The sequence below is a fragment of the Emydura macquarii genome, unplaced genomic scaffold (assembly GCF_026122565.2).
Source record: "Emydura macquarii macquarii isolate MOO-44397 ecotype Brisbane River unplaced genomic scaffold, CSIRO-AGI_Emac_v2 contig_2676, whole genome shotgun sequence".
NCBI classification, from domain to species: domain Eukaryota; kingdom Metazoa; phylum Chordata; order Testudines; family Chelidae; genus Emydura; species Emydura macquarii.
In genome coordinates this window covers 16,000,545-16,022,964 of record NW_027132813.1, presented here as the reverse complement: position 1 = coordinate 16,022,964, position 22,420 = coordinate 16,000,545, and the positions used below count along the sequence as shown (strand labels likewise).

The 22,420-nt window shown below is 39.4% G+C and overlaps 1 protein-coding gene across 10 annotated transcripts in view; it reads right to left on the bottom strand.

The window, feature by feature from the left end:
• ESRRG (estrogen related receptor gamma) overlaps nucleotides 1–22,420 on the bottom strand; it is a 467,657-nt gene that overhangs the window by 119,865 nt on the left and 325,372 nt on the right. For all 10 annotated transcript variants that reach the window (XM_067564953.1, XM_067564956.1, XM_067564955.1 and 7 more), the window contains one exon: nucleotides 15,670–15,786. In XM_067564953.1, the coding sequence (XP_067421054.1) occupies nucleotides 15,670–15,786 (117 nt within the window). The remainder of the gene's footprint in view (nucleotides 1–15,669; nucleotides 15,787–22,420) is intronic.

The following is a 22,420-nucleotide window of genomic DNA, read 5'->3' as shown; positions in this document are numbered from 1 at the left end:
AGCTGGAGCCAGAGGGAGGGGAGCACTGATCTCCTGTCCCCCTGGCTGCAGAAGGGAACCACTGCCCAGGGACCCAAGTGGAGCGCACAGGCTACAGGACATGTGCAGTTTCCCTGTTGCAGTCAGGGGGATGGGAGATAAGCAACGAGGTCCTCGCTGAACTCCTTCCGTGTGGTTGCATTGTGGGGAGAGGTTGCGGGGCTGCTGGCAAAGACTGGTGGCCCTTCAGGGTTGTAAAAATTGTATCTTTGGCCCTCGAGCCAAAAAGGTTGGGAACCACGGCCTTAAATGGTTCAATGACATCTTCCTATTGTAAATACATATTATTAGCAAAAACACTACAATCATATTCCCTTCTTCAATTTTCTCTAGCATAACAACACTTTAATACTTTGCACTTCTATGGCACCATCTGGGGGATGTTCTTAAATTGCTTTACAAATATTAATAAATTAGGTCTCAGACCTGTGTTCCTATACCATATGCATATACATTAACATGCAAATGTTCATCTAATTTGTGCAAATTTTTACTATAATTTAATGTGCACATAGGGCAGTTTGTGCTCACAAGTGATCATCTATATAAATACAATAGTGATAGCTCCATGCACAAATTAGACATGGAAGATGGGATTTTTTCAAGCACCTAAATGACATAAGAGCACAAGCCCTACTGAAAGTCAATGGAACTTTTGCTTGTAAGTCACTTAGGTGCTTTTGAAAATCCAGACCAGAATTACACAAGGATTTGTAAATGCATAATGTAGTTTATCACGCTCAAGAAGTCTGTGAAATACAACCCAGGGTTTTGGACTTCCACTCCTGTTCTTTAAGCGTGAGGTTATCCTTTAAGAAAAATACTTAAAACCATTTATAGCTATTGATACTAAATCACTCTTTGCTGCTTTGATTTCCTAATATAATGATGAAATCATGACTACATTGGTTCACGCTAATCATATCAAAAGAACCAAACCACTTCTTTCAGACATTAGACTTGCCACGTTTTGCTGTGATTTAATTAGGCATCTAGCTTTTGGTATCGCCAAAAGGGTTAAATCATCCGAATCTGCACACTTCCGGTTATCTGGGTTGAATATGGGACTTTGCTGACTCTCAACTCCTCTCCACTTTAACAGATGGGGTCAAAGGTGGAACTGCAGATGAGAATTAAAGACACACACATCCCTTTAATCAGATAATGCATTCAAAGACTTGCAAATTCCCAAGAAGCCACTTTGCAGACACGTGTCACAATCCATTCCACGGAAGGAAGGGGGAGGGAGAAGAAGAGAAAAATAGGGCTTATTCCAGCTGACCAGCATTAAAAAAGGCAGGAAATTAAAGGAAACAAATGGGAGCAAAATGGGACGGATTGCTAGCAATTCAAAATGCCTTTCTGACTGAACAATTCTCCCCAGAGAGAAACTCCAACATTTTAAGCCTTCACACTCTGCATCCAAATGCTTTTTCTAACTTCATTAAGCAGCTGTGTTTAAGAACCCTTCCAAACAGTATTTTAATTAGAGACGAGCTGTTACTGAACTATCTCAGTTACCTGGGTATTCTCAGCAAAAACCAGGATGCCCAGGAGGAAATAGAGTCATCCAGCCTGAATAGTGCAGCACTACTCACATAAAGTGTAGGTCAAGTGTCCAAGAAATTAATGCCTCTTTCTCCCATTCTGCCTAAAAAAGATTGCCTACAGGAGCAGTGTTTGTACCAAATGTTTTCTCCTCAGCATTCAGTGCCACAGCTAAAGCATGAAGGGGTAAAAGAACAGAAAAAAAATCACAAAAAAGAGAAAAGAGAAAGAGAAAAGTGAAAAGAAACTCAAGTCATCTTAACTGTGCTGTGGATTTGCACTCTCTCAAATGGATCCCCCGGCATCCCACCTAAGATCAAGCAACTGGCATGTGGTACACTTTGCAGAGGGAGCAGCATTGGCAATTCCTACAGCTGTAAGTACCAGGCTCACAGGTGCTCCAGCTTGCATTTGTTTGTTACACATCCAGGTTTTTGTTTTTAGTGGGGATGCTTCTGGGTTGCAATTCAGGAGAAAGGGAGAATTGTCGTGTCCCCCCCCCCCCCCCCAGTGAATAAATGTAGTCATATTCACATCTTCTCTAGTCCACTTTATTCTCCATCTGATGTCTAAATTAGAGGGTTGGTATATAATCTGGGAAATTTTCCAGCTACATCTTTCAATAAGAGTAGGCAATATTAATATTAAAATTAATATTGTTGAACATTTCTTGGAACTAAAAGTGTCAGTGCTTCAATAAAGGGGGGACAGAGGGATCAGCAAATTGGTTTGTGAAAAATAAGAATCAGCAGAAACCCAGAACCAAGACTAACCTTTTTAAGTGTTTTGCTCCATTGGAATAAGTATTTCCACTCTGGAGCTAAGGTATGTTTTTTTGCTTCCTACCACTGCTGATGTTCCACCAGCTTCATCCAGGGGCTCAGCAGCTTTGGCAGTGTCTGACAAATATACTCCCATCTTTAGATTTCATGCACTCTCATATTTCCTTGGGGTCAGAGTCACACTCTGAACTCTTGGGTGTCTGTGACCCAGACATGACACAGAGTTTATGAGATATGCAAATGAGATGTCTCTTCAGAGATTTACCAGACCAGGTGGTAATCCCTATAATGATTTTGTAGAATACCAGGAAAGGCAGGACTATGGCAGCAGAACTCCTTGCCAGAGGAGGTCAGACTGATCTTTTCCCTGATCAAAATGCAAAGACCCAGCCCTTTCCTAAAGTGCTCTTTGAATAACAGCCCCATGGTCAGCCATCCATATAGATGAGGAGCAATAAGAGAATAAGAAGAGAAAGGGGAGTGCTGAGGTGCTAAGAACAGCAGTAGAGCTTCCTATTGACTATCAGTATTGCAAGTCCCTGTGGGAACCTATAGGAAAGTTCTCGAAGAATTCCCAAGAAATACGGTTTTTACTCAAAATAAACTTTATAGAGCTGTTTGCTGCCACACCACCCTCATGCAGAATTATAGGCTGGCTCTTGCGGAGGTCAAGGGAAGAGGAAAAAGATTAGAAGAAAGACAGGAGCCACACCTAACACTTTACTCCTAGTTTGTATGTATTAGTGGACTGGAAGTGCACGAAAAATTCTGCCTTTACTGAGACAAATCCAGCAATTTTTCCAGTGCCTTCCAACAGACTGACTCTGGTCTCTGAGGGCAGCTTAAGGGCTAGCATGATTACTGAATTTTCTCATGTGGATTTTCTTTTAAATAAATGTATTAATTGTGGATTGTGTGGCATTCTCCAGCTCTAATTTTGGGTGCAGAGATCAGAACTACTGAACTTAGACCTGTTGCATTAAAGTATGCCAGAGAGTATTAACATGGGAGTTGGCATATATCTGGCAACATCAGAGAACTATAAATAGAGACTTTCAAGGTTTAAAAATAGAGACTAACCTTTTAACTCCATTACAACACGTCAGAGCAGGAAAGGTTTTTGGAAGAACAAAGTGAAAAAATGTTAAATATTTTGCTAAAAAAATAGAACCATCACTCCTAAATAGTATGCATGTGAATATATGTTAAAGCATCAATAATTTTAGGTATTTTTAGGATTAAAAAGCATGATGGATCTAGCGATAGATTTTCTGGACTGAAAATATAACCAAGCCCTTCCATTTTTAGTGATTAAAAGGCATGTTATGCATTAGCAAAGAAGCAAATTTCAAATTGCATTATCACAGCTTTTACTTTGTCATCATTTTTGTATACCTGACACACAGAAATTCTATTGGTGCTAATTATTGACTACTGTGGAAACTAACAAACTAGCAGTGTACCGGAGCAGAATACATTTTGTGGATTTAGTTCAGACTTAAGACAGTGGACTCTCGACCATGAAAGTCACGATACAAACTGCAAATGAAATCATCATCTGGCCTCAGACAGTAACCCAGAGAATGGAACTGACAGATGCTGCACATTGGCAGAAACCCTTGTAGCTAAACAAAGGACCAGGATTGGCTAGAAAGGACGGGGTGCGGATTAGTTATATCAATAGCCCAATGAAATGTTTTTTGGAGCTCTTTCTGCAGAAAGGCAGAGATTTATAATCATGGAATACTTGAGGGATAGCACCATATGAGATCACATGTGATATTTACAGCTTGTAATTTTAATGCTTTTTGATACCCTGGCTGCTTTGATTGACTAAAGAGGTCAGGCGGAGTTCCTGAATTTCCCAGTTGATCTGGTACTAATCCCACCCCAAGCAACAAAAGTTTGCTTGTACATGTATCATCCAGGTACTACTCATTAGCACTTATTTCATGGTCCTATAGCAGTGTTTCACCCCGTATAATCCTGGGCCAAGCCCTGTAGTCCTTATTCAGTTTTTATCCAGGCATAACTCTTACTGAGTTGATAAGAGGATTTCCAGAGTAAGGGCTGAGTAAAATCTGAGAAAGCATTTGGCTCCATAGTAGCATTTTATGCTTAGAGGCTGCATATGCTTCAGTGCCAAAACTATTCAGTATACTATACATGGGATCCAGTCTTACTCCCCCTGAGCTGGAATTGTGCAGATATCTGCCTAACAGAAATGGAAAAGACTATGGAACAAAAATAAAACCGATGAAACAGTTTACAAAATGACTCATTCAAATGTAGAGCAGGACCCCTTTGTATAAAATTCAACCACTTTGCAACAAATGGCAGTGCCATATTGATATATGTGTGATGGGTGGCAGGGAGCAAAAACAAAGGGCAGCCATTTGTCTAAGGGCTCATGGGAAAAGATGCCATACCAAACAGGGTCCTATATCCGTCAGGCTTGTCTCCACCTCCCCTTATCACTTACACGGCTGTCACTGTACTTTCAGTGCATAAGCAAATGTTCTCACAGTTTTTTCTCCTTAGGCTAAATCTACTGAATATTAAAAAAAATCAGAATAATAATTTCCAGTAAATTAGACAAATGCTGGTTTCTTATTTAAGGTTCAGAAGGAAAAAAATTACAAATGAGATGATCTACAATTGGGCTAATATTTTTTTCATTCTAAAAAAAGTGCTTAACTTTTAATGGTATTCCAATTTGAGCAGGCTTGTGAGTTTTCAGAAATTGTTCCTTCTTATTCCAGGGAAGTAGTGAGACTGCAGTGTAATAAGTAAACACAAAGAGAACTACAGTAGGGGTCTTTTTTATTATGATTTGTGTTTGTCTTCACTGAAAGTTATTAATTCGGTACAAAATTTCTCACATTTCAACTTGTTAACAAGAAAACAAAACACCAAATCAATTATGGGCCAAATTCACTGCTGATGAGATTAGGCCCGGATCTCCAACCATTAGCATCACTGGGAATTTTGTCATTGATTTCAGTGGGAGCAGAGTCAGATTTCAGATTCCAGTGGAGCTGTGCCTGCTTGGGCCAGCAATAACTTTGGCCCAAAAACTCCAGAAGCTAGTCCTTAAAAATGTGTATTCAACAAATCTCTGAAACTGAAAAAAACTCCATTTAATGCAGCTGGTCCCCAAACTCAGGGCCATAAACAAAACTGCTCTCTGTATGCATATTGAATTCTCCCTCACATTGATGGGAAAGGAATATGAACATGAAGGGCCATAGGGCCCTTTTAAACTTCTGGCCCAATCTCATTAATGTCAATGGAAAAACTGACATTACATTCAACAGGAGTTAAATTGTGTTCTAAAGAATCAACCCTGTTAGGTGCTAAGCTTCCTCAGTTCCACTCTCACTGAAGCTACTGGAACTGAGAACACCTCATGGAAGATGCACAGCACTTTGCAGAATCGGGACCTAAATCACGGTTGCTCAAACTCTGCAACCCCAAGGACTACAATAATAACTTCTCAGGAGCCTGAGGGCTGGACCTAATTTGCACATAAATTTACATCATTTCAAAACCCAAAAGGAATGTCCACAATTATATTTGCAAGTATTTGTGTCTTCTTTCATGGATGACTAGAATCTGCTTGTTGTGTGAGCTGAATAGCAGTACAACCTGCAGTAGAACAGTTTGTCCTTCCCCTTCAGTTACAGGGCCGGGGGTGGTCATGGGCCACATTTTAAAACAGACAAATTAGCTTCTCAGGTTGAGTGTCTTAATTTGGCCATCACATTTTGGCTAGAAGGCAAGAGGCCTGCTTAAGATACCAACAACATTCAGCGCCTGGTTTCCATTTTCTCCAGAGAGATTGAACAGGTCCTGATATTTACATTAAACCAGTGATATTGAGACCAAATTAGTGATCAACATTACCCAAAAGAGCCACAGTAGAATTCATTGTTTCATTTACTATATATATATATGTGTATATATATTCTCACAGCAAAAGGACTGACCAAGTATTATTATTTTATCAACTACAGTTGGTTAATAACATAGTAAAAGCATCCTGATTGGTTAATAATCACACAGTATTTTAATATCATGTGCTGCAAAGAGCCCCAGGAGACACATTAAAGACCCACTTGCAGCTTGCAAGCCTCAGTCTGAATATCACTGCCTTAAACCAAGCCCAGGTAAATAAGCACTCTGTAATGCAATATCTGCACTAGAAATCAAACTCTTCACAACACATTAAAAACATGGAAAAGTTTTAATATCAAGAACAGACTCAAACAGAAGATGCACTGTGTCATCTCTTGAAAATACAACACAGGAGCTTTGTTTAATACCCTGCATTAATGAAGAAGCTCCTTAAGTATAATATTGCAAGAGAGCATAAGAAATATCTCTGAGGACAATGCAGTTTTATTAACTGTCACCCACTATAGACATAGTTTCTTGAATACCATTAAAGCTTTCTCCTTTCCTTTGTTCTAATTTCTGAAGGCAGTAGAAACTAAAATTTCCCTCACAATAATTTCTATTTTCTACTTGGCAGACTAATGGTATTAGACTTGTGAAAGAAATTTAGCTTGGCAACGTCTTATGCACAAGTTTTTTCAAAGGAGATGTTGTTAGGAGGAATTCTATTAAGCAGGCTTTTTTGTGGCCTCAACACACTGGTGATAACACATTTTTAGTGATAAAGGAGGTCACTTAGTTTTATTTATTAGATTTTGTTAATCTGCTTCTAGCTGATACTATGCACCTATTTGCATGAGCCTAAATACACATTATCTAGTCTCTTTGCAAAGCAAGATTCATTTTCAAAGATTTTTAAGGCCAGAAGGAACTACTGTGATCATCTAGTCTAACCTCCTACATAACACAAGGCAGGAAAATTCACCTAGTAATTCCTGTACTGAGCTCAACAATTTATGGTGAGAATGTTAGATCCTTCCCTAAAAGATCTGGGGGGTTTAATTTTTGAAAGAATGAAATTCCCCAAGATTCCTGACCCAAAAATATTTATGGACAAACATTTTAGCCGTTGTGAATGCTAACTTATTCTGGAAAAGAGTTTACATAACAACTACAATTTTCTGGTTTGCTACAGCTCAGTGATCTCAACTGGACATCTGAAGGAAATGCACAAACTTCCAAGAATATATCTAAGTGAGGAGTAAAGGAAGCAACCCTATAAAAATAATTTCTCAAGTTCTTGATCTACGCAGCAGATGGATTCCTGGCTCCTACCATGATGCTGACCTATAGACAGAGTAATGTACATTTTTAAGAGAGTACTCACTGTTTGATAGGCTGCTACAAACTAATAAGTGAGAAACTTTAAGTGACAATGTATCTTGACAGTTAGAGCCACTCTGTGAAATGTGTGAGCACAACAGTCTAACACTATATTGGAGAGAGAATTTTTCCGGGTCTGGGTTTTGTTAAAGTCAGCATTGCCAGTCCACAGCTGGAAGAGATAGTTACTATTTATTTTTGAAGGTTGGCTGGTTGATGAGCATGCTAGCATCTGCACACACAACAAGAGGAGACTTGGACTGCACAATGGTGGTTCCCAAACTGTGGGGTGCTCATGTCACCAGTTGGATGATGGGCTGTTTTCACATAGGTTGTGGACCCACAAATCCTTCACGATAAACATCTCAAATTACTACAGCACTAATGACACTACTACAGCACTAAATGAGTTCCTAAATGTTTTAGCTCTCTAGCATTTAAATAGTCCGCTCAAGTCGTCAGGCAGAAATGATGAAGAAAAGACGACTTTAACAATAATCCTTCAACTGGTAAACAGAATTTATGATTAGACTAAAAACAATGGACCAGACCCTCAAGTGGTGCAATTTGATTGTACTGACTTTGATTTTGAGGATCTGGCCCTCCACTTTTTAATAGCACGATAAAGCTAAAATGCTGTCATCATTTCCCTTCTAACTGGTCACAGAATGCTTGATAGTGATGATCCATTCACAAGAAAAACTCAAAAACAATTTTGACTCAAACCTACTCTCCCTTGTCCCAACATGGTAAAAAAATAAAGTGATAAATCAATGGTCTATCAGTCAATTAGGGAATATACATCAATTTCCTAGATAACAAATGACACTGGCCAGCCACTGAAAACAGACTTATAAAAACTCAGATGACAGCAAAATAGAAACACTGAAACAAGACATTACAGCTCTAAAAAACACTTAATATATAGGAAGTGTTTTGGTCTTTACCAGTCACATGCTGAATTTGTATGAATACTGCACAGCATAATATTAACAAAAGAAGGATTTCCTATTGTTCACAAACCCAACAACTACATTAGGCACCACTTGGCCCACCCACCTGACCTCTTATCTAAACCTTGCTCCTATTCAGGTAGCGACAGAACTGAGACGGAAGCCATGTCTAAACAGAGAAAACTGATTAGCATAGCTATTCTGGAATACCTATTCCAGTATAATTTAGCTATTCCAGAATAACTCCCTTATGTGGACACTATATTTTGGAATACTCCATTCTGTGAATAGAGTTAGTTACTGTTATTCCAGAATATCGTGTCCACATGAGGAGATATTTCAGAATAGCTGTGCCAGTCAATTTCCCTAGGTAGACAAGCCCTAAGGAAGGTTCCTTAGTGGGGAGCTGTACAGAGTTACATTGCAAACCAGAGCATGACCTGTAAGGAGAGGGCAGCATAGCTTTACAGTTAACAAACTTTATACACAGGCTACAAGAGAGACTTCTGTCCCACTTGTGGCAACTTGTATACACAGAGCTATAAAGCTCCACTGTTTTGGATGAGGTTAAAAGAAATGTATTCTGTAGAGCTAGTATAGATCTGAAAAAAGAGATCATTCCAAACCTGTTAGTCATTTTCCAAAAAAAAAGAGAGTTAAAATCAGTTTCAGGTCTGACAGCTGCCCATGAGTTCCCTCTGTTAATTCATGTGGTTTTACAATCACACATTCCTATTTAAAATAAAACAAAACTCCCTATCTGTTGCTGTGTGAAAGAGCCACCATATAAACAACAAGGAAAACTGACTAAGGATCCAATCTTGCAAACAAACAGATGCTTAACTTTATTCATGTGAATAATTCCATTGCGTCAACCCGATTACTCACTTGCTTATAATTAATCACATGTGGAAGTGCTCGCAAGATTGGGACCTAACTGATTGACTGTAAAACAGGGAAACAGACTAAACACAAAATGCTGTAAAATGTATATAACAACAAAATTCCTAAAAAATAGTCAAAATATGTTTTTATTTTTTCTGTCCTAGTAATCTTAGATATTGCTTACAATGATAGGCAGTACATTTTAAACAGGATTCTTATATTTAAGTTGATGGTGGCCTCTTAAATATCCCTAAGTTATCCAAGAGCCAATATGCCATTTCATCAGTTATGAATCGGACCAATCTCCCTAACACACACCCACTTGAACAAACTTTTTCATTTACATCAGGAAAAAAACAAATTGTATTTCCCAGTGGTCTTTGAATAATTAATTTTCATGACACAGAAATGCAAAATTAAAACACTATATGGACTGTAATTACTGCCCTTCTATGTAAAGTTCATTTTTTATGCTATTAATAACCATTATCTGGAAAGGTAAAGGAAAATACTAAAACCAGATGTCTGTCATGAAGATTAAAGTTCCTTATCATTCAGGTAACCATTCAATGAGATAATTGGGATAAAAATACAACATGGTTTTACAAAAGGTACATCATGCCAGACCAACCTGATCTCTTTCTTTGAGACAATAACTGATTTTTTAGACTACGGAAATGCAGTAGATCTAATCTACTGGGTTTCAGTATAGCATTTGATACAGTTCCACATGGGACATTATTAGTTAAATTGGAAAAGATGTGGATTAATATGAAAATTGAAAGGTGGATAAGGAACTGGTTAAAGGGGAGACTCTGACGGATCATACTAAAAGGTGAACTGTCAGGCTGGAGGGAGGTTACTAGTGGAGTTCCTCAAGGATTGGTTTTTAGACTAATCTTATTTAACATTTTTATTAATGACCTTGGCACAAAAAGTGGGAGTGTGCTAATAACATTTGCGGATGACACAAAGTTGGGAAGTAGTGCCAATATGGAAAATGACCAGAATAGCACACAAGGAGATCTGGACAACCTTGAAAACTGGAATAATAGAAATGGGATGAAATTTAATAGTGCAAAGTACAAGGTCATGCACTTAGGGACTAACAACAAGAATTTTTGCTATAAACTGGAGATATATCAGTTGGAAGTGACATTGGAGAAAAGACCTGAATATATTGGTTGATCACATGATGACTATGAGCCGCCAATGTGACTGTCCAGGAGAGGGCTGGACAATACAGAACACACATTTTTGGGGGAAAATCCAGGACTGGGAGTGTGTTGGGTGCCACTCTGAAAGTAGTAAGCAAGGCTGCTGGAAGCCAGAGTATGACTGGAGGGTACTATAGTATGGAGGGTAGTGTTGTAGTTGTAGTAGTAATAGTGCAGCAGGCTGAAGCTAAACACAGACACTCAAGTTGTGACCTGCATGCTGGAAGGCTGTTTATGCGTGGCCTAGGTGGGAATTAGCAACAAAGCATTGTGAGAAGATAGGTGGTGACACAGCCCTCACTGGTCTGGACTGCACTCCAGTACATCATACCATCGCAATTATTGAGCCCAAGGATGTGTTAATACAAGATGTCATGCTGGCTGGATAAGGGGGGCCCTTGAGGTGTATTCAGGAGCTCTGATTATTCCTTTTTTCTACACCAGTCTCGCGTTGGGGGTGTCACGCTGGCTGGATTGGGGGGAGAGAGGGGCATTTATTATATTGTGTGATATCAGTATGTCAAAATCATAATAATTCATGTAAGATATGTCATGTCAGGTACGGTTAGAAAGGCTATAATATGCTAAGTAAGACGATAATACTTATGTTTATGTGTTATATGTGTAATGGAGGTTATGGATATATTTGATATATCTGTATTTCAAATTGTGCCGTCTGAGACACACCCTAGACAGAGTGGTGGCAGAACAATAGCCTGCTTAATGGCCCATTGAGACATCTACAGATGCAAGGGGCCCAGGGGAAAAAGCCAGAGGTATATCTGATGAGTCACCAGGACTTGCTCATGTGACTCTGAACTCCATTTTGGTTCCTGTAAAATTCCACAAACAGCATGGCAGGAACCAGAGGGTATATAAGGCAGAGGCCTGGGAATCCATTTTGTTCTTCAGTTGGGATTCAGCTTCAGCTACCAACCTACCTCTGGATCAGCTCATCTACAACTGAACTGAAGCTGTGAAACAAAGGACTGAGACCCATCCAAGTACTGGATGTATACCAGAGGGACTATACGAGTCTGCAAACTCCATAATTATTCTAGAAACCTGATGTATATGAATTTTCAAATCATTTGTATGTATCTGATTACTTTAATCCTTTAACATTTCTCTTATGGTTTATTCCTTCCTTTTTATAATAAACCTTTAGTTTTAGTTACTAAAGGATTGGCTGGCAGAGTGGTATTTTGGTAAGATCCAAACTTATATCGATCTGGTACTGTGGCTGATCCTTTGGGGTCAGAGGGAATCTTTTTAGTAAAGAGCATAGAGTTTAAATAATTGGTCTCTTTACTGGACCTGGTGGCTGATTGGGAGCCGGAGATTGGAACGCAGTAAAGGGGGGGGGGGGGGGGTATTTGTATGCTGGCTTCTTGATAACCAGTGTGGGGAATCAAAAGCACAGTTTGTAGCTAGTTGGGAAGTCTGGCTTCAGTGCCACCCACCAGTGCTGGGAGAATCTGCTCCCCTTTTACAGCCTGTCCTGACCTTGGCATTTACAGGTGGCTACCCTAGGCACGGAAAGGGTCACAGAAGACATTCCAAATGCCCCCACATTAACGCTTTTATGCAAACTGGTGAACTAAAACTGACATGGGGTATGATATGCTGCCCCTCCCAAAAGTAGATTTAGGAGCCGCCTCTCCTGGGCACCACAGGAGGCATTCTGTCTGCTTGTTTGTTGTTCAGTAGCTGGCAGGACCAAAACTCAAGACACAACTCATGATCTTCTCCAGGTACTACATTTTTTAAACTGAAGTTTTTATGACAACAACACGAAGTAACGACATCATAAAATTAAATAACGCCCCCAAGCTTTGAAAAGAAACGAAGTGACTGATATATATATAATTTTTGATTATGTACAGGGAGAGTTATTTCAAGAAAAGTTCTGAAAAAAAAGCTCCCCAACTCCGTGATGCAGATTTCTATCAGAGACACACGTTGGGAGTAGCGCAGAAGTTCCTGTAAAGGAGTCGATGTTCCTATCAAAGCTGTTGAAACTTGATTTTATTTCAGGGTCTGCAACTAAATTTTTTAGTAAATAGATTTAGGCTGTCAATTTCCAGGCATGCTGTGCCATCAGCATGTAGGGACTGCTGTGACCAACGTGGAGGCTGTAGCAGCAAATTTTATTATAGACTGGTAATTGAATTGAACAGGTTTACATTTGAATAGATTTACTGCAGCATGATCTCTGACATGCTGCATGGGACTGAAATCCTTGTCTAAACATAAAAGCATGCTTAAGAGATAGAGGGCCAAATTCATTCCAGCTGTAACTCCATTCTAACCAATGGAATTACACCAAAGATACATTTGTCCATGTATCTAATTTTCCCTGGGTGCTGGGAAGACAGTAGGAATCAGCCGCATATATCTAACCTAAAGAAAACAAAATATTATCATCTTTCTTTAAAATCTATATGTAAAGGACACTGTCAAGACTGACAAATCCCCAATTTAATCCTAAACAAAAAAAGCTCATCCTCAAATGTTTTCATAGTAGTTAAAAACAATCACTCTCTTAAAAAGAAAACTCCAACAGCCTGCCGTCTGTCAGTCTGGTTCCAAATGTCAAAGACCACCACCAAGTGGGGCAAGGAAACTGAACTCTTCTTCTTCTGCCCCCTAGAAGTCATCCCTCTCAGTCATGGCTGAGCCACATGTGCAGGGACAGTAGGGTGCAATGACACTATCTGTGCTTTATGCCTATTTTGTGGAAAGAAGATTTCAGTCTCTTTCTTACACTGTCAATCTAGCTCTTCTCATGAGCATTAAATTCAATAATTAAAAACAAACAAAATTCTGTGTGTCCTTTGCTGGCCAACCCATCCACTAGAAATGACTGTGTGCTCATGGTAGGCAGAAATGAAGGTGAGTGGAAGGACAGTGGGTTTGTCATCAGTGGGTGGTCCAGCAAAGGAGCTAGGAAATTTGACAGTGTAGTGGACTTCGCTTGGGAGGAGCTTATTGTTGTTTTATAATCAAGGGAATACTTTAAAAAATGCACTTTGGGGGTAAGTTAAATTTTGGCCAGTCGACCTTGATATTTCTCTTGATTCTCTACTGCCCTGTCTGTACCCAATGTAGTACTTACATGAAATTGAAATCATAGAGTTTACACCTACTTTGCATAAATACTGTGCAAAAAGAAAAATCCACGTGTATAAATCTGCTTCTGAACTGTGTGCATGATGTGATATTGTGTTACTGTGATTGCCCATGCAGACTGGGAAACTGAACATAATTAGCCATTTTCAGAAGCAATATCCTGATTTGCACATGCAGCCACAGTAGCTGCACATACAAACTATGCATGAAATCACAAACATTTATGCATATGTAACTGTGCACCTAACATTTAAAAATCAAGTTACAAATCAGTTCATCCATCTGAATACTTAGTAGTGTCATTCCATTCCCTCCTACTCAGAACAATTTCTTCAATATTGCCTATATTTTAAATTATTAGTAATATAAGGACTCTTTATTTCCTATTGACAACAAATCAATTTCTACAAGTAAGGAAACTCTATCCGCACCAGAACAGAGGGCCAAATCCTGCAGTCCTTACTGAAGCAAAAACTGCATTGAATTTGACAGGAGTTTTGCGTGAGTGAAACTAAGGCTAGCAGGATTTGGCTCACAGGATCATAGCATCTGCCAAAGCAGTTGCACAGAATGAGGTTTATTCTTAGTAAGTATAATCCAATAAGAATATGTCAGTAGGTGCATGATAGGCCTAATTTTTCCATCATCTCTCTATTGCTCTATGTTCTTCTTGGATGTTACCAGAATGGCTATATACTGAAACCTGTTTTAAAACATTTGCAAAAATCAGCCATCAATTAAAGCTGACTATTTTAAGTTATGTTGAAACAAAATGGCATTATAAATTGGATGGAGATATTTTAAAGTGGTTGCTTAATACTGGGGATTACCCACTGAAAAAAACTGTTAGAACAGATTTCACTGTATTTATTTTAAATTGTTTCTAGCTCAGAAGTCAATGAAATTATTTTATTTTCTGTTATTCTCTCTTGATGCCTACAATGCAATCAAAATTCAATGAATAAAATCTATGCATAAAAAATGACACCCTCAAATGTTGACAAGAGAGAGAATAATGATGGGTTTCTGGCACGGAAGGAATGTATTTTTCTGTAGTTTAGGACCCAAGTTTCTCTGGGCTAGGCTAGTTTTATATTGATGTGATGGGGTAACAGCAGAGTATATTAAACTCTGGGCCTGTCAGGAAAGTTTCTTGGAGATGCTTTCCTACATTTACCAGTGAGTGATTCAGTGCCTTGATTTGGAAAAAGAGATGTAGCTGATGCATACAAAATAAATAAATAAATAAAAGCTTTAAAGACAGATGGTGAAAGCTTGTGAGTGTGCCTGACATTCAGGGTCTGATTCTCTTCTCTCTTACCCCAAATGTTACACCAGTGTAGCTTCATTGACTTCAGTGGCGTTACTCTGGATTTACACCAGCATACCAAGAGAGGCGAAGCAACCCCTTCATTTTTCCTGATGATATCAAGAATCAGTACAAAGTGGAAACAGAGAATCACAGACTGTAGTTGTACCAGCACCAGTGTAGAGTGAGAGAGGGGAAAAAAAGACTTGAGATGTCACAAAGTAAAAATCTTATGGAAACAGATAGGGCTTTTTGTGATGATTGTTCTACTAGCAGCCCATTTAAACAAATGAAATGTTAGGGCATACCTGATATATTCTGCACCACAGAAGATGTGTTCTACCTGGATATACCTGGAATCTTCAGCAAGAAGTCCAGCAGTTAAAAACAGACGGTCAGGAAAGGCATGTATATATTGAGATTTTTTTCTACAATAGAACACTTACATCTCTCTTCTTTCTTGATTGTCCTGTAATTGTTACATGTATTTGTCGACAGATACCTATTGACTAGATCAGCCTTACCTTCTTTCAGCATGCCAACTTTTAGACACTTCATGAAGCGGCAGGCTTGGCAGGACTTGCGTCTGCGCTTTGTGATTTCACATTCATTTGTTGCTGGGCAGCTGTATTCTATGTTACCTGTGGCACAGATTTCAGAAAAAAGAAGCCAGTGAGAAATGTTAACTGATAAATACCATCACTATATGAACAGCAATCATAAAATTCCTAGAGTATCTCATTTAGGAGAACACAAGCATGTGATTCAAAGCAGTCATCACTGGCTGGCCAGAGGAAGTGGCTTTGAGATTAAATTAAAAGAAAACAACCAAACCAAATTCAGGCCCTATTTGATTTTTTGCTCAGATGGCTCTACACAAAAACAACAAAGGCTTCATTAATGTACTCTGATACAGCCATAGCCCCAAGCAGAATCCTTCACGTAGATTATTCCTGTAATCTGTGGAAGCTGGGTCAGGAAGCATCCACTCTAAATCTCATGGACCATGTCCTGATCCAAAAACCCACCCCCAATTCCAGAATGCCTTCTCCATGTCTGGGCCTTAGAAGATCTTCAGAATGTGAACAGAGCTGGATTTGGAGAAGCTCAGAATGAGACATAACAGTTGTATCTTTATCTGCTTCTCTTCTGTAGACATATGGGGAACAGACAGATGAGGACACAGGTGGCCTCTGGTGCTTTATTTTGGCTATTAGGAAGTGATTGTTGGAATCAAAAGCCTTCTTAGGGCTACACTGTGACTTTATGGCAAACTTAGCAGTAGATAGCAGTGTGGCAGTTCTCTCTCCAGTTGTGCTACCCATGTCACTAACTCCTCCCTTCTGCATCCCCTTTGGAGTTTTCTACTTCTTTGTGGGCAGGACACAGTTTCATCTTTGCTCCGCACAGCACTGAGCATATTGTCTCTGCTCAACAAATAAATAAAAACAGGTACTCACAAAATAAATACTGTTAACAATTACACTGAAATTTCCCCATCTTTGTGAGTATCTGAGTCCAAATGAGGGAAAGTTTTGTTTTCTTTTGTCCTAATGCTAGGTCACTTTTCATAAAAAGCTTCTGATGTAGATCTCTGTCTAATCATGCATCCTATTGTTCACAGCTCAATTCAGTAGGATAGAGTTTGTGGTGGTCAGTAGTTTTGCAAAGAAACTGACTTTTAAATAAAGCATCTTCCCCCATCAGCCCTGTCACAACTTGCTTTAAAAGTATTTTGTTACTTTCTAACCCTTTCCCCTGTGATTAAGTGCATTAGTATCTTAATGAAAATGCATTCTGTTTATTGCCCTCTTGGGAAGCGGGGGGTCATCACACCAAATGCATAAATTGTCATCAGAGACAGTCCGAGCATAATTGCAATTTTGCTGCTCCATGTCTGTTGCACTCAGGGTCCGTCAAAATCCCCTGAAACATGCGCAGATTCTAGTAATTAGCATAGAGTCTGCCTGGGACCACAGCATTGATGAAATATTTCAGAGTTAATCACACTTTGTAAACACTGATTTATATTGACTACCTTTCTCCAGACTGATGTCTCCTCATTAAATATCACATTAGTGGATTGCAGGATAGCACAAAGACTCAAATGCTCAGCAACTGCTAATTCAACAGGAAGTATTACTTAAACCACTTATATCTATTGAAAATTGGTTAAGTATTTATGATAGAGAGGTCTGCACGGTGCAACATATGCAAGATAAACCCATCAGAAATCTCTCACTAAATTAGCATTGTAACTTAATGCATTTATGCCAATAAAACTGACATACTTTCCACAACCTTTCCAGGGCTTTGCAGGCTTCAGTCATTTAGAGCATCATTGCATAGTTAAATTAGCAATGCTTGCAAAAAGGCAAGGAATCAGGACATGTCTGACCACTACGGGATCTTGTTGGCACAGCTTACAACTTGAATATACCCTCGGGTCCCTTCCATAGCTCCTAAGCAGAAAGCTACCTAATAAATGTGGTTAGAAGACTGACCTGTACAGTAAATTAGGAAAGAGATGTTCTCCAGATGACCTCTGTTTCATACTAGAAAATGGAGGTGGTAAAGAATACTTCTGAGGTGTGTGGGGGGAGGCAAGGAAAGAGTGACAGCAAGACTATATCAGCTATGGGCACCCGCATGGCCCCACAATATGCCAACATTTTTATGGCTGATCTAGAACACCACTTCCTCAAAACTCATTCCGAAGCACCTCTTCTTTACCTGCGCTACATTGATGACATTTTCATCATCTGGACCCACGGGAAAGAGTCCCTCAAAGAATTCCACCAGGATTTCAATAATTTCCACCCCACCATCAACCTCAGCCTGGACCAGTCCACACAAAAAACCCACTTCCTGGAAACTACAATACAAATAAAGGATGGTCACATTAATACCACCCTATACCGAAAACCAACTGACCGCAATACATATCTTTATGCCTTCAGCTTCCACCCTGGACACATTACACGATCCATTGTCTACAGCCACGCCCTAAGATACAACTGGATTTGCTCCAATCCCTCAGACAGAGACAAACACCTACAGGATCTCCATAAAACGTTCTTAAAACTACAATACCCACCTGGAGAGGTGAAGAAACAAATTGACAGAGTCAGACAGGTACCCAGAAGTCACCTACCACAGGGCAGACCCAACAAAGAAAACAATAGAACATCACTGGCCATCAGCTACAACCCACAGCTAAAATCTCTTCAACACATCATTAAGGATCTACAACCTATCCTAGCAGATGATCCCTCACTCGCTCAAGCTGTGGGAGGCAGTCCTATCCTTGCTTACAGACAGCCCCACAACCTGAAGCAAATACTCACCAGCAACTGTACACCATACAAAAAGAACACTAACCCAGGAACCTATCCCTGCAACAAATCCCATTGCCAACTCTGCCCACACATCGACTCTAATGACACCATCACAAGTCCTAACCACATCAGCCACACCATAAGGAGCTCATTCACCTGCACATCTACTAATGTAATATATGCCATCATGTGCCAGCAATGCCCCTCTGCCATGTACATTGGCCAAACTGGACTGTCACTACGCAAAAGAATAAATGGACACAAATCAGACATAAAAAATGGTTACATCCATAAACCAGTCGGAGAGCACTTCAATCTCCCAGGACACTCTGTAGCTGACTTGAAAGTTGCCATACTTCTACAAAAAAACTTCAAAAACAGAGTTCAGTGAGAAATTGCAGAGCTGGAACTCATATGCAAACTTGACACAATCAGACTGGGTTTGAATAGGGACTTGGAATGGTTCTCTCATTACAAGAAGTAATTGTCACTGTTCACACATTCTCACCTTCTAATCAATGGTTGTGAATAGGCCTCATCTACTCTAACTGAATGGACTTTGTTTACACCTATCCTCCCCACTGCTGGTTCTTACCCTTGGATGTATATATATACCTCCTATCTGATTTCTATTTCATACATCTGATGAAGTGGGTTGCAGCCCACGAAAGCTTATACCTGCAGAAATTTGTTAGTCTTTACAGTGCAACAGGACTCTCGTTGTTTTTGCTGTATACAGACTAACATGGCTACCCCTCTGGAACTTTTCAAAATCCACACCTTCCTTTCTCATGCTGCATTTCACTCCCGCAGTGAGATAACACCCCCACCTACCAACATATGCATTCAAAGCACTTTATAAACTTCAGTTAAACTCACCACACCACAGTAAAGAGAAAGACAGGCTGAGAGGTGAATAAGCTAGGAACAGAATAAGATAAGCAGGATAAGAAGATCTGGGTCAGGGTTCTGCGCTCACACCACTATACCATGCCTCTCTTTGTCAGGCACCTAATTTTCCAGATTCATCCCTTGCTGGCATCCCTGATGGTATAAATGTAGATGCTGATCCAAAAAGATTGGGTTCCAAAACTACAAGATTGTAAAAAACAGAGTAGTTTTCCACAGTATGAAGTCAAACCCATTACACTGAAGGTTTCAGACATATCCAACACCATCAGAGATGAGACTGGGTGGAAGAGGAGAGGTAAAACCTGGTGCAAATGGCTGTCAGGCGACATGACAGGCAATTGATTGTCTAGAAATTTTGGTATTCTGGAAGGTGATTAAATAGGGTTATATTTCGCCATTATTTGAGTCACTTAGATCCCAATTATTTGGCTAGATTGATAAACTTTCCCTATCCATTTAGGCCATCTTGCTTTAATAACTTATTTTCTACATCACAGGACTGATTCTGATCTTAATTTCACTGCTGCAAATCCAGAGTATCTCCTATGAAGTCAATGGAGAAACACTACTCTGGATTTACTTTGGTGTAACTAAGATCAGAACCTCGCACAGCTCCACAAGAATGTGTAGGCCACAGTTTTAGCAACAGTAAGCAATATTTTACAGTGTGGCCAGTGTGTGGAACCCATTCAATGGAATCAAAAATTCTCCATTCCACAGATGGCAGCAATAGTCTACCGAATGCCCAGATACATAAATCTATGCCTATTTCTACCAGTGAATTGTCCTTGAAAATCCTCCTAGAATTTTGTTGTTGTTCTATAAATGAAAGTATATTATACTAAAAATGTGCTGGCCCAAGCACTCACTGATGTTATTACATCTATTTTGGTACCAGTTCAAATGCATTGCACCCTGTGGGTCATGAGGTCTCTTGTATTCACTTGTTTTTCTTCAATACACTAAAAACTGTAAAAGAGTCAAAAATGTTTTCAGCAAGCACTCAGGCATCTAGCACTAGATGGTTAAGCTACACAATTATTGAGAGGGTTGCATACATATGTTAAGGGTTCCAGATCTGCCTTGAATTTCAGTGAGAAGATGATGTTAGAAAGATACTTTACCATTTTCTTATCTAGAGTTGCTAAACAATGCTAGAGGGAGAACTGAGCAGCAACTAATGGCATAACTTGAGTTTGCCCAGTTCTGTCAATAGTTGAAGAGGAAGCTGTGTTATACAAAGAACAAAATCAACATGGCAGCTCAGGGTTTTTTAATTGGGCTGACAAGAATGATCGAGCAATTTATAATATCTCCTGGCTGGTTTTCAGAAAAGACTGGGCTCTGATTACTTATTTTAAAGTCTTTTGTACAATTAGTTTGCAGGCAATATAATTTTCTCACTTACTCCTTAATAGAATCTTGCAGCTAGCTGGCTGATAGAATAACAGGGTGTATGTAAAACTCCTGCCTGAAGTGCCCGTGGATAATTTGTATATTCCTTTCAGTAGCTTAATGGACTTTCACAGTTTGGCAGTTAAAGGACTGAATAATGTAAATTAGTATGACGTTTCAAAATAAAAATATATGTCAAATTCTCACTCCCCACACACATTGCCCCGCATTGCTATAATGCATTGGGATTTATGTCAGTCCTGAGCTCCTTTTCTTTCCTCAGAGACACAGAAATGTTTATTTTAAAGCATCTGCTTATTTTGCTAATGATTTTAATTTTATTAGCTGGGCCAAAAGGCACGAAAATATAAATGAGACACAAAGCATTATAAGCAATATTTAGCCTTCTAAGAAACAAGAAAACTATTTTGAAATAATATCATCTGTGCTGGTGTTACCAATTAGAGTCTGAAAACATACAATATATAATCTGCAGTCTGTCTGCTTTTAAATGCCTCAAATCATAAAATCTCTTCATGTGGCTCATGTTATGCAGTTAAGGGAGTCGCATTTTCATCTGACGGAGATAAAAAGAGTCCAAAATAGCTTAAGGTTTTTAGGGTCCCCTGTGTGACATGTGGGGCTCCAAGATGAATTTGATAATTAGTAAAACACATTTTGTAGGGGAAAGGGTGGTTTCTCAGTCAGTGGGTGTGAGTGCGCGGATAGGCACTGCTGAGGTCCTGGGGACAATTTTGGCAGCTGGTTGGTGGATGGGGGAGAAGTGGTGGAGACATGGATTAACGTATTTGGACCCTCATCAAAGTTCAGGGCATAGAAGGTCACAGCAGAAAAGAAGGTAGAATGTTGACAAAGGTGCGTCCATTAAAAGTGGAGGGTCATATGCAATGGCCCCCTAGCACATGTGATCCTCAAAGATGAAAAGTAATCTCATGAGTATCAGTCATGAGAAGATGGCTTTGGAAACAGACTCAAAACTGTGGGATGGGGAAAGGAGGGAGTTGATGAAACGGGTGCTTTTCTGGAAATATAGGATTTCATTTCTAGAATACCTGGTGCAAAAATAATAATATTTAACCCTTATGTAGCACTCTTCATTCATACATCTCAAATGGCATTAATCCCATTTTACAGATGTAAGGTGAGGTGGCTGACCCAAAGGCACACAGTCAGTCAGTGACAGAGCAGGACTTAAACCCAGGTCCTCCTGGCTCCCACTTCAGTGCTGCATCTACTGGACCACTCTACCTCTTGAAGAAAAAAAGGATGAAAGAATGGAGATGAGCGCTGAGATTGATACGCAGATTATATTTCAAGCTGATGGGCAAGGAGGCAAGGCAGAACTTGGCAGATGGGCAAGGAGGACAAGAGAACTTAACTAGTAGCCATATTCCATATCTATTCCATCCTTAACACCTCAGATTAGGTACATCCATCCCAAATATCACTTTATCCAACTGACCATTCATTTTTTCCAAAAACGTATTTTTCAAAGTAATAAAAGTATACTCAAACAAACTGAGAAAAATATGTGTTTTTTTGGGCAAAATAATATTAATTGGTTAAAATTTAAAGATCATAAAACTTGTCAGATATTGGGGAAAATATC